Here is a 14,624-nt window from a genome sequence, read left to right on the forward strand (position 1 = left end):
GTGATAATCCTGCCAACCCTTATTTTCCAATAAACCCAGCGACCAACAGGGCGTTTACAGGGCGCATTTCATTTGGGGACACAATACATGCATGACTTTCACAGTTTAGGACTATAGATGTATCTCTTTGGTCCGAACAAAAAGTAGATTTGATGATGATAATGGAAAGCCAGTGAGCTTCACCTGTTCTTTATACTCCCCTTCCTTTTAATAAATCCCTCTACCCTGAGCAACTTATGGATGCAAGCCTGCCCACCAACATTTGCCCCTGTCAGTCAGTCTTAACCACCCCCCGCCAGTCCTTTCTTATCATCTTACCCCATGGGTCGGTCTCACGCTTTTTCAGTCTACTTCTGGCAGGGTCTCCAACACTGACCTGTCACTGACGGCTCTCATAAAAGTGCTGACTGAAAACTGAGATTCAAATCCAGGACTATTTGCAGTCAAAGGACTGTTGTGTGGAAACTGGGAACACGTACCTGGAACTCATCTTGGAATATTTTCCATTTACAGGAGCTTGCTAATTGGATGCCCTACGAGCTAGTGTAATTTCTTCACTGTGTAACGGGTACTTGAGAGCGGTTTTGAGTTTCTGAGGGTGTGTGTGTGTTCGCAGGCCTGAACAAGAGTTGCGAACTTCTGCCGTGAATTCAGGTTTATTTCTTGTTAGCTGGCCCAGTCTTGTCTTTGGACATGGCATCCTTAAGAAGCCTGATTCTCGCGCTGCTGATGGCGCTGCTCTGCTCCTTCCACACCCCGCTGGCTCCTGTGGCTAAAGCGCAGGATCTGCCATTCCACTCTGAGCAAGGCCTGGTGGCCGACGACGACGATGATGATGACGATGAGGATGGAGATGATGACGACGATGATGATGATGACGACGATGATGATGATGATGACGACGACGATGATGATGATGATGATGATGATGATGATGATGACGACGATGATGACGACGATGACGACGATGACGACGATGACGACGATGACGACGATGACGACGACGATGACGACGACGATGAAGACGACGATGACGACGACGATGACGATGACGACGACGACGATGACGACGATGACGACGATGATGACGACGATGATGATGACGACGATGATGATGACGACGATGACGACGATGATGACGACGACGATGACGACGATGATGATGACGACGATGATGATGATGATGACGATGATGACGACGACGATGATGACGACGACGATGATGATGACGACGATGATGATGACGACGATGATGATCATGAAGGTCAGTTCATGCGTATGTTCACGTAAAATAGCTTTTTCATGTTATGTCAGACCACTTCCTTCTTCCTGGATTTATTTTTATTTTGGCCACTATTTTTACAAACAAATTCTGAGTTAACAAATAACTAAGGGTAATTTTTTTTTTTTTTTTTACATCATGTTATTTTAATGAGGCCTCCTAGCACATTCCAAAGGCATGCATGTTAAGTTCATTGAAGATTCGAAATTGTCCATTGTGAATGTGAGTGTGGATTGTTGTTTGTCGACATATGATAACCCACCTCTCGCCTATTGACAATTCCGAACATCCGGGCATTTGTGATATTTGCCCAACGCAGTGTAAATGCTTCCTTTATACTGTGAAAACAAACAGCGTATTGTATTGCTTTTGCCTGTGACTATCATACAAACCAGGCAGATTGTTATAGTAGCCAAGCGACCTTTCATCACATTTTGAAATCAAGATAATCCTCACAAATCAAATTACAAGGATCCATAGTCCAATGCTTTTCAAATGGATGGAGAGAGTCATGTCACCGAGTTGACTGCCATTTTGACTTAAGCTCGGAATTGTCAATAGTCAGGTAGGATAGGCTCCAGCTCACCTTTGACTCTAATGAGGACAAGTACATGGTACAGTAAATGGATGGATAGATGGACATTTCTAACATAAGTCGTGTAGCAGTTTCTCATATTCCAAGCAACTCCTTTGTCTTATATCAGGGTTTGCCAAACTTGGTTGCTAGAGAATGTTTCTTTGGTAAAACACTGGTCTTGATATTTTTTTCTCTAACGTTTGAAGTTGTACTTGTAACCCATTAATGCTTGTTGTGTACTTAATTAGTGTTAGAGCATGTGAGTGGAATCAGTACTTCCCCAGGAGGAACATTTGTACTCATGTCAAGGGGTACGCTATGCTAGCATTAGCACTGTTTGACTATTTCAGACAGAAACGCCTATAGTAGCTTGTCCTTGGATCTACTTATTCAAAGAAGCATCAGATAGATTCAACTTGTTTGGGCAAAGCATTTGCCAGAAATAGACACACTAGCCCTTAGTTCCTGTAAGCTATTAGCCCTTGTGCTTGTTGGTAACTTCCTTAGTGTGTGTATTTTCCTGTGTGCTTGCTATGTTCATTAGTGTGATGGATTAAATGCTGAGGATACATTTGATGAATATGCCTGTAAAAAGTGTGAATTCATAATAATAGCGAGATCTGGAGATTATCCCAGGTGTCTTTGGACAAGAGGTGGGGTACACAATGGCCCAACTGGTTGATAGCCAATCTTAGGGCACATGTCGTTGCCACTGACCAACAATAGCATGCTGTTTGTTCCAAGTCAGTCAGTTTGAAACTGAAAAACAAAATAAAGCCCAATTTGGTTTCCCCATACTCTTAACTCATTCACTCCCAGCAATTTTCACTGAAGCAACCCCCTTCACTCCCGGCTGTTTTACTGAATTTTGATAGATTTTGCAAGGCCCACAGAATATTGTGTTCTATTCCTCAAAAGCATGGAACCTATCAAAAGAAAGATAAGAGTCTCTTTCATCAGGAAAAAAAGTATATTTGTATCTGTTTTTGCTTTGAAGCAAATTAGCATTAGAATTTTGCTAAGTTTCAGCAATATTCACTGTCCTGGTGAAAAGACCAAAAAAAGAGCTTGTTGCAACATGGCCCTGGCTGATCTCTTATACTCTGCTGCCACCTGCTGGCTGGTTGTTGTTGTTGTTTTTTCCATGTCAGAAGCTACAGCAAAGCCTTCTGTATGCTCTTGCATTTAAAAAAAAGTTTTAAAAAATGTGTAAATAAGTTTTTGGGAGTGAAGGACAAAGTATTAAAAAAACACGTTTGCACGTTTGCACGTTTGCACGTTTTGGGGTTTGAGAATGAGTTAAGTACCGGTAGTAGTAGTAGTAGTAGGAAGCTAGTGCATGAGATGAAAAGAGAGAGGGGGAGGATAAACCTTGCTCCTCCCATCTTGCTAATGTCATATCAACCTGATCATCTCTGTCAGTTGTCTTTAGAATTCATATCATTTCGTCAAAGTCCCTCCTCCACCCCTTTCTAGCTTGCCAATGTTCCTTCCTGCCTCTTACACTTTGTTCTTTTCCCTACTTAATTTTAGAGTTATGAGCACTTTGGGGGAATTGAACTGGCCCACCTGAAGCCCATCTGTCTGAAGTTCCTCGTACAGTACACTAGATATGAACTTGGGGACTGCAGGAGTAATTGTATGAGAGAGAGAGAGATTGCAAGCACAAAAAGACAATTTTACATCTGAGCCTGTTTTGGATAACAGCCATTGATTTTCTCTTCGAGTCTTTTGAACATGTTTCAAAGGAAAGAATGCTTCCTTTTCTGGGAACATCCTTTTTTTCTTTTCTTTTGAAATTTGGATTTTCCTGCATTTTTGTCCTGTTCATGTGAGTCTACAGAGAAAGAGAGACTGATTGAGGGTTGAAATGTCCTACTCAATATACTGAGAGGGAGATTTAAGCTTGAGGGGAGGTGCAGGAGGGCCACTTTGGAAATTAATATATTAAAAAAATTAATAAAAATGTTTTTAAGTTACAAAAATTTGAGATTTTACACGTTACGACTCAACATTGGATTCTATAACCCTTTAAATTATAAACTGGCTGGCTTAATAGGAGATAAGTTTCTCTCTTTCTTCAGTATCTCTCTCTTTCTCTGTAGAACATCTGTGCCACTGCTGAACAAATAGGCTTTTCCCCCCCCCAAAACAATGAAATAACACCAAATTGTGACATTTCAATGCATATGTGGAACTTTTTTAAAGTTTTTTTTTTTTATACATGTAACAATAATATTAAGCAATTTTTAATGCAGTAGCTTTGTGACCTCTAAATGTTCGTTTGGCACTGTAATAATTTTACAATGATTGTGGACTAATTTCAATTTTTAAGGGCATGTTTTCCCATTAATTATTGTATTGATTAAATGAATTGCTGCCCAGCCTTCAGGGAGAGAGTATTTGGGAAAAGAGAGAAATATCTAAGAGCTTTGTTAAATGTCAACTTTTCAAGAGATGAAATGGTTTTATGCTTTTTTTTCTTCTTTTTTTTCTTTCTTATTGACAAAGCAGTTTTGTGTTGACTGTGAACATGTGTTGTACAAAGAGAAATCATCACTGTCCATATGTCTTTAAACCTACTTTAAATCATTAAATAAATAAATTGTACACAAATGTAAAATATGACTAAAAGCAGCATATTTCTAGCATTCAACGCATTACAGCCTGTAATAATGTGTTTAATCTGAATATTGCTTCAACAGAACTGATTTTTTTTAAGAATTGTGAAACTGTGAGTTTGAATCGTGCCTTCTTAAATTACATGCATGCACAGATCTTATTACAATCAAGGGAGTCGCTGAGGAAATTCAAGGTGAGTTGTACCCGCTGCAAATGGAATTCAGCACCAAGTGTACTGTAAAAAGAAAAGAAAAAAGGACACCATTAGTACAAGATATGGCTCACATTGCTGCATGTTTACAAGCTCACTTATAGACACACTTTTACGCGTTTACAATATGTATGAGCCAACTGTGGTAAAATTAATACAGTACACAAATAGAAAAGGCAATAGATATCAAACAAACAATTTACACATATAATTCTGACCACTTTTATCAGATAATTATAATGTAACACGACTTACAATACTGACTTAGTTTAAAGAGATATATTTTATGTGTAGTGAGGAAAGCTTATGATGTTTGTTGATCACTTTAGATTGTGTATGTTGACCATATTTACAGATGATGATGACGACGACGATGATGATGATGAAGACGATGATGATGATGACGACGATGATGATGATGACGACGATGATGATGATGACGACGATGATGACGACGACGATGACGACGAAGATGACGACGATGATGACGACGATGATGACGATGACAACAACAAAGATGATGACGACGACGACGATGATGATGATGATGACGATGATGATGACGACGATGACGATGGAAAATATCACAAAGGCTCTGTCTGTGCATACTGCGAATTCTGTGAGGCAAGTCCGCCTCAGACTTTATACACTAATGAACGAATTGTGGCAACATTTAATAAAGCAGTTGACACTGAATAACAATGACTTCAAAATCAAATTTCCGCTAAAATGTCAAAATCCCCACCTTATTTGCATTACTTGTTCTGCAAATGTATCCACTTTCAGACTCTATAGGTTCTGTTATATGATATGTGACACTTTTGGCTCGTGATCTCCTTTCAGCACTGTGACAGCTGTGATAAATGTCCTTGTGAAGAAGGAGACAAGTCGGAACACTGTGATGACTGCAAGGTGAGACATTCAACGAAGCTTACAATCAGTATGTTCTCAGCCTTGTTATTATTTATTGTACTGTAAATACAAAAGCCTTGAAAACGGCAATAAGACAAATTGAGTGGAAATAATCAAATGACAATTCAGCAGCAAGTCACACTTATAGAGTGTCCTCATATCATTCACACCAGCATTTTCCTACACTAGATGCAAACTACAAATTAATGCAGAATCAGAATTGTCGGATTCGTGTGTAAACACGTGTTTTACGTAATACGTTTTTACGTAATGTGTGGGTGGTGCACAGTGTTTTATAACGTGTACTGTGCAAGAGCGACATCCGAGCGTGTGTATGGGAATGTCTAGCCAGCTAATGAGCATTAAATTAAACAGTTAAGCAACCAGTCAATAAAGCTCAGCTCGGTAGTGTTTCAATGCCTTTTCTGTTACTTTGCCGTTTGCCTCTGACGTTGTCTTAGCACAAAGGGAGTTTGCTAACGCTCTTAGCGCTAGCTAGCTGCAGCTAGTTGGTACGATGGATCACCGATAGATATGAAATGTTACCAAAATTGGGTGGAAAAAAGCATCCTGGGTTCTGCCATTCGCAAGTGTGTACGGCGAGGGTTCCTGGAGGTTATGATCAATATACTTTTTTTTTTTTTGGGGACTATGACGTGTTTTGGCATAAGTACAATTAGTTAACCATTAAAGTTAACAAGTGTTTGGTGACGCTGCTGGCGAGTGTTAGAGTAGACAATATTAAGTATTGTACTCTTTGCGTGTTCAATTAACTGAATGGTGAGATTCTGTTGAAGGAGTTCCTTTGCAAAGGTTTTAATTAACCAGAAGCTTCTGGTCGCACATTTAAAGTCACCCAAGCAGTGCTTCGTTCAAATGTGGCTCTTTCTCTCCAGCTCACATCGTTATTTATTCACAAAAAGGGTTCAAAAAAAGGTCAGCCCACAACACACCTGGTTACAACTGAATACAAGAGAATCCGTTCCCATGGGTATAAATCAGATTAAAAGAATACAATAATAATAAGCCTGACTCCCTTGGTGACACAGCAAAATCCCCGGAACCTCCCTTTAGATTACGAAATGAATAGACAGACCCGTTGCTCTTTCTCATGAAAGTAACACAGATAAGAATATAGGTCTATTCATACAGCCATACTGAGTTAATATAATTATAAACGGCTAAAATATAATTTAAAACTGAAAAACAATGTTAATAACTTAACAATCCCTCATTTGAGCTCATAAGAGCTCAACACATTAAAACATTTTTTTTCAATGGTTGTGTGGTAAAAATAATTATCCTTAAAACATCCCTTTAGCAGAAGAGGAGGTAGTTTAGCAATCATATGACATTAAAAAACAATTTGATACATTTAAAAGATTTTTAGTGAAATAAGCATAGCATATGTGAGGCTTAACATAAAATGTTGTTCATTAAAAAGTGTCGCAATGTATCGGCAGACGAATATGTGTTCTTTGAAGCCATCTTGTGATGAAGTTCTTTGAAGGTCTTTTTTTTTTTTTTTTTTTTTTTTAATGAAAAGAGTGTCGCAATAGTTCGTCTCTTCTTTAAGAATTTGGGGTAGACTACCCAAATTCTTCGATTTGTCACCTGGGATTATTCTGCCCAAAATGTGACTGATCAAAGGAATGATTGCCCAAGAAAAGGCACTTGCTCTTGATCCGTTGACTGATGTCCTCAAACGGCAGCTCCGGAACGGCCGCTCCAAAACGATCACTGGGTCAGCTGACGTGGCTCCAGGTCGGAGGTGATAAGATTGATGCTCCAGTTGTGGAATTTCTCTCTCCTTTCAACCTGAGAGCATCAGTTGATGAGATGGCCGAGCCTGGCACGTCTCCTTTCCAGTTGTGGAATTTCTCCTCATCAACCCCCTGGGGCCGTTCTCCTGAGTGCAGAAACTTTTCATTTTTAGTTTCTCATAAACTCACATAAATTTTATTTGGGGGAAAAAACCCTGATAGTTTTTGTTAGTTGGGATTAATAAATGTTATTTGATTAAGATCCGTAGGTCCTGTGCTGTTGGAACAGGAAAATATCTATTTTTGTGACATTAAAATAGAGCCCAGCCTTTGATTGAGTTGAATGACATTCGCTCATTCATTAATATAAGACAGAGCTTGTAAATATTTATCTTTCAAATAGGTTTTGTTCAATAATAGGTAATTTTTTTACCATGACTTAATTTGTTCTAAATTTGCATAACTGTGCCTTTCATATCTCTTATTCTCTTCCCAGAATCCCATGACCGGCCGAATCCTGGCATGCTGGGAAAAACTCACATATATTCATATTATCTATACTCTTTTGCAAACACTGGGCTCCAAACATTACATTTTTCAAATTTGATTCTGAGATAAAAGATATAATATAATATAATTACCTTCATTCGGCGAATATGCATTATTGTCCTTGCTTGCTTCAGACTTACTTTGCGATCGATTTCCTCTGATAGATTTCTTCATATTCAAACTGTGAATTATCATTTTCAAACTCATCCTGTCAATTGGAGTGTAGGCCGATACCCCACAACCTTTTTAATTTCGTTTTCAAGTTTGATTTAAATTTTCTAACTCGTCTACATTGGTTAAATTCTTAAACATAAACTCCCTCATTTGACAAAGATCCACTGATTTTTTCAAACATGTCAAGATAAAGGGAGGACAAAATAGAGACCTCATGACTCAAAAGACGTCATAAATAACTCAACCCTCTAAATCAGGCTATGAGATAAACAAAAGAGCTACAAAACACTATAAAACTAAACATAAGCAGATACAACTTAAGACACTAATATATGATGACTTTGGGGCCATAAAAATAGAGGTAACCATATTACTCTAATTCTCCTAGAGTCCCGAAAATTATTTAAACTGCCAATCAACCTCACCTCTTTTATAGATTAGTGGGGCGGAGGATAAAATCACACAAAATTTACAAATATCTACCATTTCCTAGATTTAATCAAACTAAAAATCATCTTCAAACTGCTAATCTTTCACATATTAGCGGGGCTCATAAAAAACACAGCACACAAAATATTTCTGGGATTTATAAATCACAGTGCTGTTAAAAAAAAATCAAACTTAGCCATCAAACTCTTAGTTAGTCTTTTACTTGTTACTACTCATTTTATTCTATTATTTATTTTATACTATAGCTGCAGCTGGACGAAGTCCAAAAAAGTTCCTCACGGGGAAAATAAAAATATATCATATCATAACATATTAATAAAATTCCCATTGTACCAATTCAGAAACTGATTCTCCCAAAAATATAGGCAAAAATTTAGTAGGCTATAGATTGAAATAAATTTTCTCAATCCCTCATTTCAAATTTACATATGTCGTTTTCAATTTCCTGAAATATCTTGCTATAGATCACAGTTCCCCACTCAACACATTAAAAATGCCTTGCATATCACCATGTAGCATTTTACTGAATGGATCACATCTCATTCTGACCACCAACTTTCTTTGTCCAGACCCCCAGCAAAAGGCAGGACGGCAGCTGTTGTCAATGTTCAACCCTGGCCAGCAGGGCGGCTGCTGTGGCAGCAATGTTCAGAGCAGGCATTTAGATTTCCTCTGGATGCAAAACAGCCATAGGGGAGAAGTCACTAAAATGAGGCGTATACACAGTCACTGGGCATTGAGGAATTTGAACATCATGTTTTTCTTAGGCACAGGACGAGAAGACTGTTGCTCTGCGGCTTTAGACCTTTGATCTCTGCCACATCCATTCAGACGCTGTCTGCAATGTGGATCCGATGACACACAGTCTTTCTGAGAGCTCACCTGATCAAAAAATGCACATTCGTTGATACAATGCTTTAAAAATGCCAGACTGAGGATATGGGATCATAGCAAGACTGCTTTCTCAAAAATGTTTCGTAAAAAACACAGCCTCTTTATTCATTTCTCTTTTTTTTTTTTTCAATACCCCTTCAAATAGCTACTAGCCATACAACGTATCAGCAGCTGGGGCGCATCAGTGAAGGCCATCAAACCCTCATCTGCCTTGGAACTCAAACATCAGTTTCTGAAATGACACACTCAAAAAAAAAATATTAAAAATCCAAAAACATTCATAACTCCTTATTCTTACTTCCAGCCACAGCTATAAAGATATAGACATAATTATATCATTTGTCCCGAAAAGGGAAAGTTAACAAATTAACCATCGTCATCAATCATTAAAGTGTAAAGATTTATTAGCTCAGTCAAATACTATTACTTATTTTATATTGTTTATCATTCCTCTCTTACCATTTTGACAAAAAAAGAGTCCCATTACGAGGACACATTATGCTCACAGCGCACAGCCCAGCCCCCACCTTTTTTTCTAACCTAGAAACGGGGGAAGGGGGGGGGGGGAGGAATCTTAACATTATAAATCACACAAAATATTTTATCATATTCCCATTAATAAAACAAACGCCACTATCACAACAGTATCATCTCACACAAAACAACACCAAACTTAGTTAAAATATTAAAGAAAAACAAACAAAATCCCCATATGCACACTTCTCACTTACAAACCCCCACCTTTTTTTTTGAAGCTAGGTCACACACTCAAATGCATACGCACACTCTTCAGTCATTATAAAAAAAAATAAACGGTGTTATTCCTTCAATTCGTTGTCTACAAATCTTATAGCATTCAAACTGCAGTTTTATACGGTGATTTCAGTAAACGGGTAACTTTGAACAACCCATCCGTAAACTGCTCCACAAATGCTGGAGTCATTTTAGCATCAAATTCAGCCTTTTTCCATTACCAACAAAGAAAATACAAAAGTCTGACATACCATTTTGTCCAGCGAAAGCTTTGTATACAATCGATCCATAGTTCGTTTTTTCATTGTTCATCGACGCTTTTATTTTTCGCTGAACCGGAAACGCATTCAGGACAAACCATTCTGTATCCGGGTCGAAATCGCCTCCATTTTATTTGTAGTTTTTATGTTTACTTCCGGATTCAATACAGTGACGTCTCACTTTCAATATTAATAGTTCAATATGTTAACACATATGGCCACACACAGACACACATAAGAATCACGTGACCTCTCGTTTATACACAGCGGTTACCCAATCCCGCTGAGCTAAACTGTTCTCCCTTTATTGCAAAATTTCTGCAAGGCGCTTTATTAAATAATGAAATTTATCACGTGCTAACGAACTCAACCGTGGAACAAAAGAAATTCAAACGGGAATCCTGACCTCAAACCACAATAAAAGCGCCAAAAAAAATAAATAAAAGTTACACGTAATCTCTCGATTGCAAATACAGTAACACAAATCCAATTATTACTGTAATCAACCTGGACCCTTTTCTGTTCAATTTCAAACAGGCGCTTTTTCAAAAAAACATATTACGTGTAAATAGGACTTTTTCAATAAGAGCCATGAACAAATATGATACTCGTCCCCAAATCGGCCAAAACTGCTTAAAAAGCAGAGCGCATACCATAATCTTCAATATATATTATGGTCTAAGGATTCTTCATAGCGTTGACGAAAAACAAAACAAATCAAAAAATTAACCGCTATTTCTTCCTGTACAAAAAAAGCTTCATCACTTCGAGTCTGCATCACGTCACTTTCAAATGCACCACTCCACAACGTGTTTAGTTCAATATCGTCGGAATTATCACAACTCACAATAGAACGACATCAAACTACACTCGTTCACACAGATCTCTTTTAAAATTTAGACAATTTTGGAAGACGAAAAAACCAGCTGCAGCGGACCAGACAGACAAAACTTCTTCTACGTGGATAAAGATCTCCACTTACCGTACTTTATTTATTTAGGCCTAGAAGTTCCGCCCGTCCTTGAACGCCGCAGCTTGTTCCACGTCAGAATAACACCTTCCGTTTGGTTCAACGGAGGAGACCATTCGTTATAATTCAGCGTCGGCGGTCACCATTTGTTAGAGTAGACAATATTAAGTATTGTACTCTTTGCGTGTTCAATTAACTGAATGGTGAGATTCTGTTGAAGGAGTTCCTTTGCAAAGGTTTTAATTAACCAGAAGCTTCTGGTCGCACATTTAAAGTCACCCAAGCAGTGCTTCGTTCAAATGTGGCTCTTTCTCTCCAGCTCACATCGTTATTTATTCACAAAAAGGGTTCAAAAAAAGGTCAGCCCACAACACACCTGGTTACAACTGAATACAAGAGAATCCGTTCCCATGGGTATAAATCAGATTAAAAGAATACAATAATAATAAGCCTGACTCCCTTGGTGACACAGCAAAATCCCCGGAACCTCCCTTTAGATTACGAAATGAATAGACAGACCCGTTGCTCTTTCTCATGAAAGTAACACAGATAAGAATATAGGTCTATTCATACAGCCATACTGAGTTAACATAATTATAAACGGCTAAAATATAATTTAAAACTGAAAAACAATGTTAATAACTTAACACGAGCCAATCAACAAACGTCATCTTGTCTGAGGAGGCATGAAGCGGGGAGTCTGCTATGTACTCCATCTCCCTAATCTCATCTCCTACAAAGAAATGAATATATATGGCTCCCAAACTCCGATTGACCTAGAATTTGAGATTTAGTGTTTTGTCATCACGATTATCAAGTCCACGAAGTTTCATCAAAATCAAAATCTGCTTGATTAAACCCACTGGGCGATTTGGCATTGAACGACCCCACGGCCACCTGAGGGATGAAACTGGTGATGTTAAAATACAGTACACACAGAAGGAAATGAGGGGGAGGAGTGTGATTTGTATATAAAACATTTGTTCGTTAACAAAGGAGCAGAACTTGATTTCTAGGAATAATTTGCTTTCAAAACATCCAATGTAAAAAAGATTACAACTAAATACATCAATAAGTCAATAGGTTTGAAAAAGAACTTCTGGAATTATGAAATCATGCATGTCATAATGAAGTGAAGTGGGATGCTGCCATTGTATAGTACAGTTTTAGACTGTGTTGATGGTGAACATTTGCATATCTATCCTTGAATGCTGTGAGTGTTATGAAGCAAAGTTGTCACTTGACAAGTTTTACAATTTACATGATACTGCACTGTGTACAGTTTCCTAACCTCACATGATGATTCAGTGGTTTCTTCACAAACTGATTATTAAATAGAATAAGTTAAGTAACTCATTGACTCCCAGCTATTTTCACTGAACCCGGCCGGCTGTTTTACTGGATTTTGACTGATTTTCCAAGGCACACGGAATATTGTGTTCTATTGCTATGAAAAGAAAGATTAGAGTCTCTTCTTTTATCAGGAAAAAAAGTATATTTCTATCTGTTTCTGTTTTGCAGCAATTAGCATTAGAATATAGCTTCATCATTATTCACAGAGATGTTGAAAATGACTAGCACTACTTTAAGCCACCTCTTCATGTCAGAAGCTGCATCAAAGCATTCTGTATGTTCTTGCATAAAAAACACATCCAAAACAAAACGTATAAATATGTTTTTGGGAGTGAAGGACAAAGTATTAAAAACGTATTTACACGTTTTTGGGTTAGAATGAGTTAAAGGGCGGGACAGTGGGTGAAATTTGGAAGGTGATTTGATTAACTCTGCTGTAATGCTTCACATGTACAGTACAATATCGGCCAGTCAGGTTGTATATTACTGAATGACACATATATCTACACCACTCTAATACTTTACTTATTAAATACTGCTACTTTCATCTATATAATTACTTACAAGGTTAGGAGGCAGACATGTTAGGTGTCAGTCCAACACATTATGAGTTGACTGTTGATTTTGTTCATTCTTTTCCCAGATGTGCAGTTTCTGCCATGTGTGTCCCGCATGTCAAACTCTCTGCCAACCTGGTAAGTGACTATTAAACTGACCAAATTTCTCAAGTATAGGATAATGTCTTATAAGAGAATCTTTAAATGCTTGAATGTTTGCCAGATACAGTACATTGAAGACAACAGATGACATCACCTGTTGCATCACAGTGACATTGTTTTTTGTAGTCTAGAGTATTTTTTTCCCTGTAATTTTGCAATTAACTGAAACAAATATTTATGTAGTGTGTTTATATTTATATAATATTAGTCATTAGAAGGGCAACAATGATGACACAAATAATTATTTTTCCTCCAGGGGGCTTCCTTGACAAAGTGACTGGGTCAATCTACAAGTGAGTTAATTGAGTCTATTAAAATTAACACGTAATTAACTAATTTCCAAATCATTGTATGGAATCTACTTTTCGTGTCTCAATCCATAGGACTGTTGCGGATGTCTTTGAGGAGGAGGATGACAACAACTGAGGGCTGCCTTCATGTGGCCAATCGAATGACTCACCTTCACTTCTGATTGCCTTTTTTTAATTTATTCTTTTTTGGTCACTTGGGAAAGTCTCTGGTGACTTAATATACAGTGCTCAGCATATATGAGTACACCTGCTTCGAAAAATTTAAAGATTTTATTACTCATAACATAACTCATAACATGAAAATAAGGTTGATAACAGATAACATAGATTACAAAATCCTTAGTTTAATCCAATTAACTAATGCAAAAAAATAAATAAAAACAATTCATCCCATAACAGCAACAACTGTGTCTAGTATTTTCTATTACCTCCATGACTTTTATGAATATCAACATGTCTGCTAGGCCTGTTGCCAGTCTTTTTTTTTTTGGGGGGGGGGGGGGGGGGTCTACTTATTTGTGCAAAATCTTCTTTAATAGATTTGTTAAGAAAACTACTTTTGTGTGTGTGTACTAATGAACAAATCTTGATGCCAATCAATGGCCCAGAGTATTTTGTATTATAGTATTCCATAGAAATTCTTGATTCTGAAAGGAAACTGAATGTGTTCTTACAACCCTGTTGGGGTGTACTAATTTATGCTGAGCACTGTCAATTGTGAGAATAAGACCTTAATGTATTTGTGTTATTTGTTAAATGATCAAACGAAGCCCAGCTGTTGAGAAATATTAAATAGTGTGCCACTCGAATACAAAAATAATATG

General features: G+C 37.7%; 1 protein-coding gene across 2 annotated transcripts; it reads left to right on the forward strand.

The window, feature by feature from the left end:
- The first annotated feature begins 308 nt into the window (after positions 1-308).
- On the forward strand, positions 309-14,270 carry LOC147184628 (uncharacterized). 2 transcript variants are annotated; one of them, XM_086069811.1, is made up of 7 exons: positions 309-545; positions 617-1,264; positions 5,048-5,316; positions 5,536-5,604; positions 13,414-13,465; positions 13,746-13,782; positions 13,873-14,270. In XM_086069811.1, exons 2-7 carry the CDS (start codon positions 694-696, stop codon positions 13,913-13,915), a joined length of 1,041 nt encoding a protein of 346 aa, XP_085925937.1. In that variant the 5' UTR covers positions 309-545; positions 617-693; the 3' UTR covers positions 13,916-14,270. The 2 variants fall into 2 exon arrangements, with proteins under 2 accessions (XP_085925937.1, XP_085925930.1); XM_086069804.1 differs by having other exon boundaries at positions 309-1,264.
- Positions 14,271-14,624: the final 354 nt, after the last annotated feature.

This window comes from Leptonotus elevatus, chromosome 1 (genome assembly GCF_054856555.1).
Source record: "Leptonotus elevatus isolate MCC_2025b chromosome 1, RoL_Lele_1.0, whole genome shotgun sequence".
In the NCBI taxonomy this organism is placed as follows: Eukaryota; Metazoa; Chordata; class Actinopteri; order Syngnathiformes; family Syngnathidae; genus Leptonotus; species Leptonotus elevatus.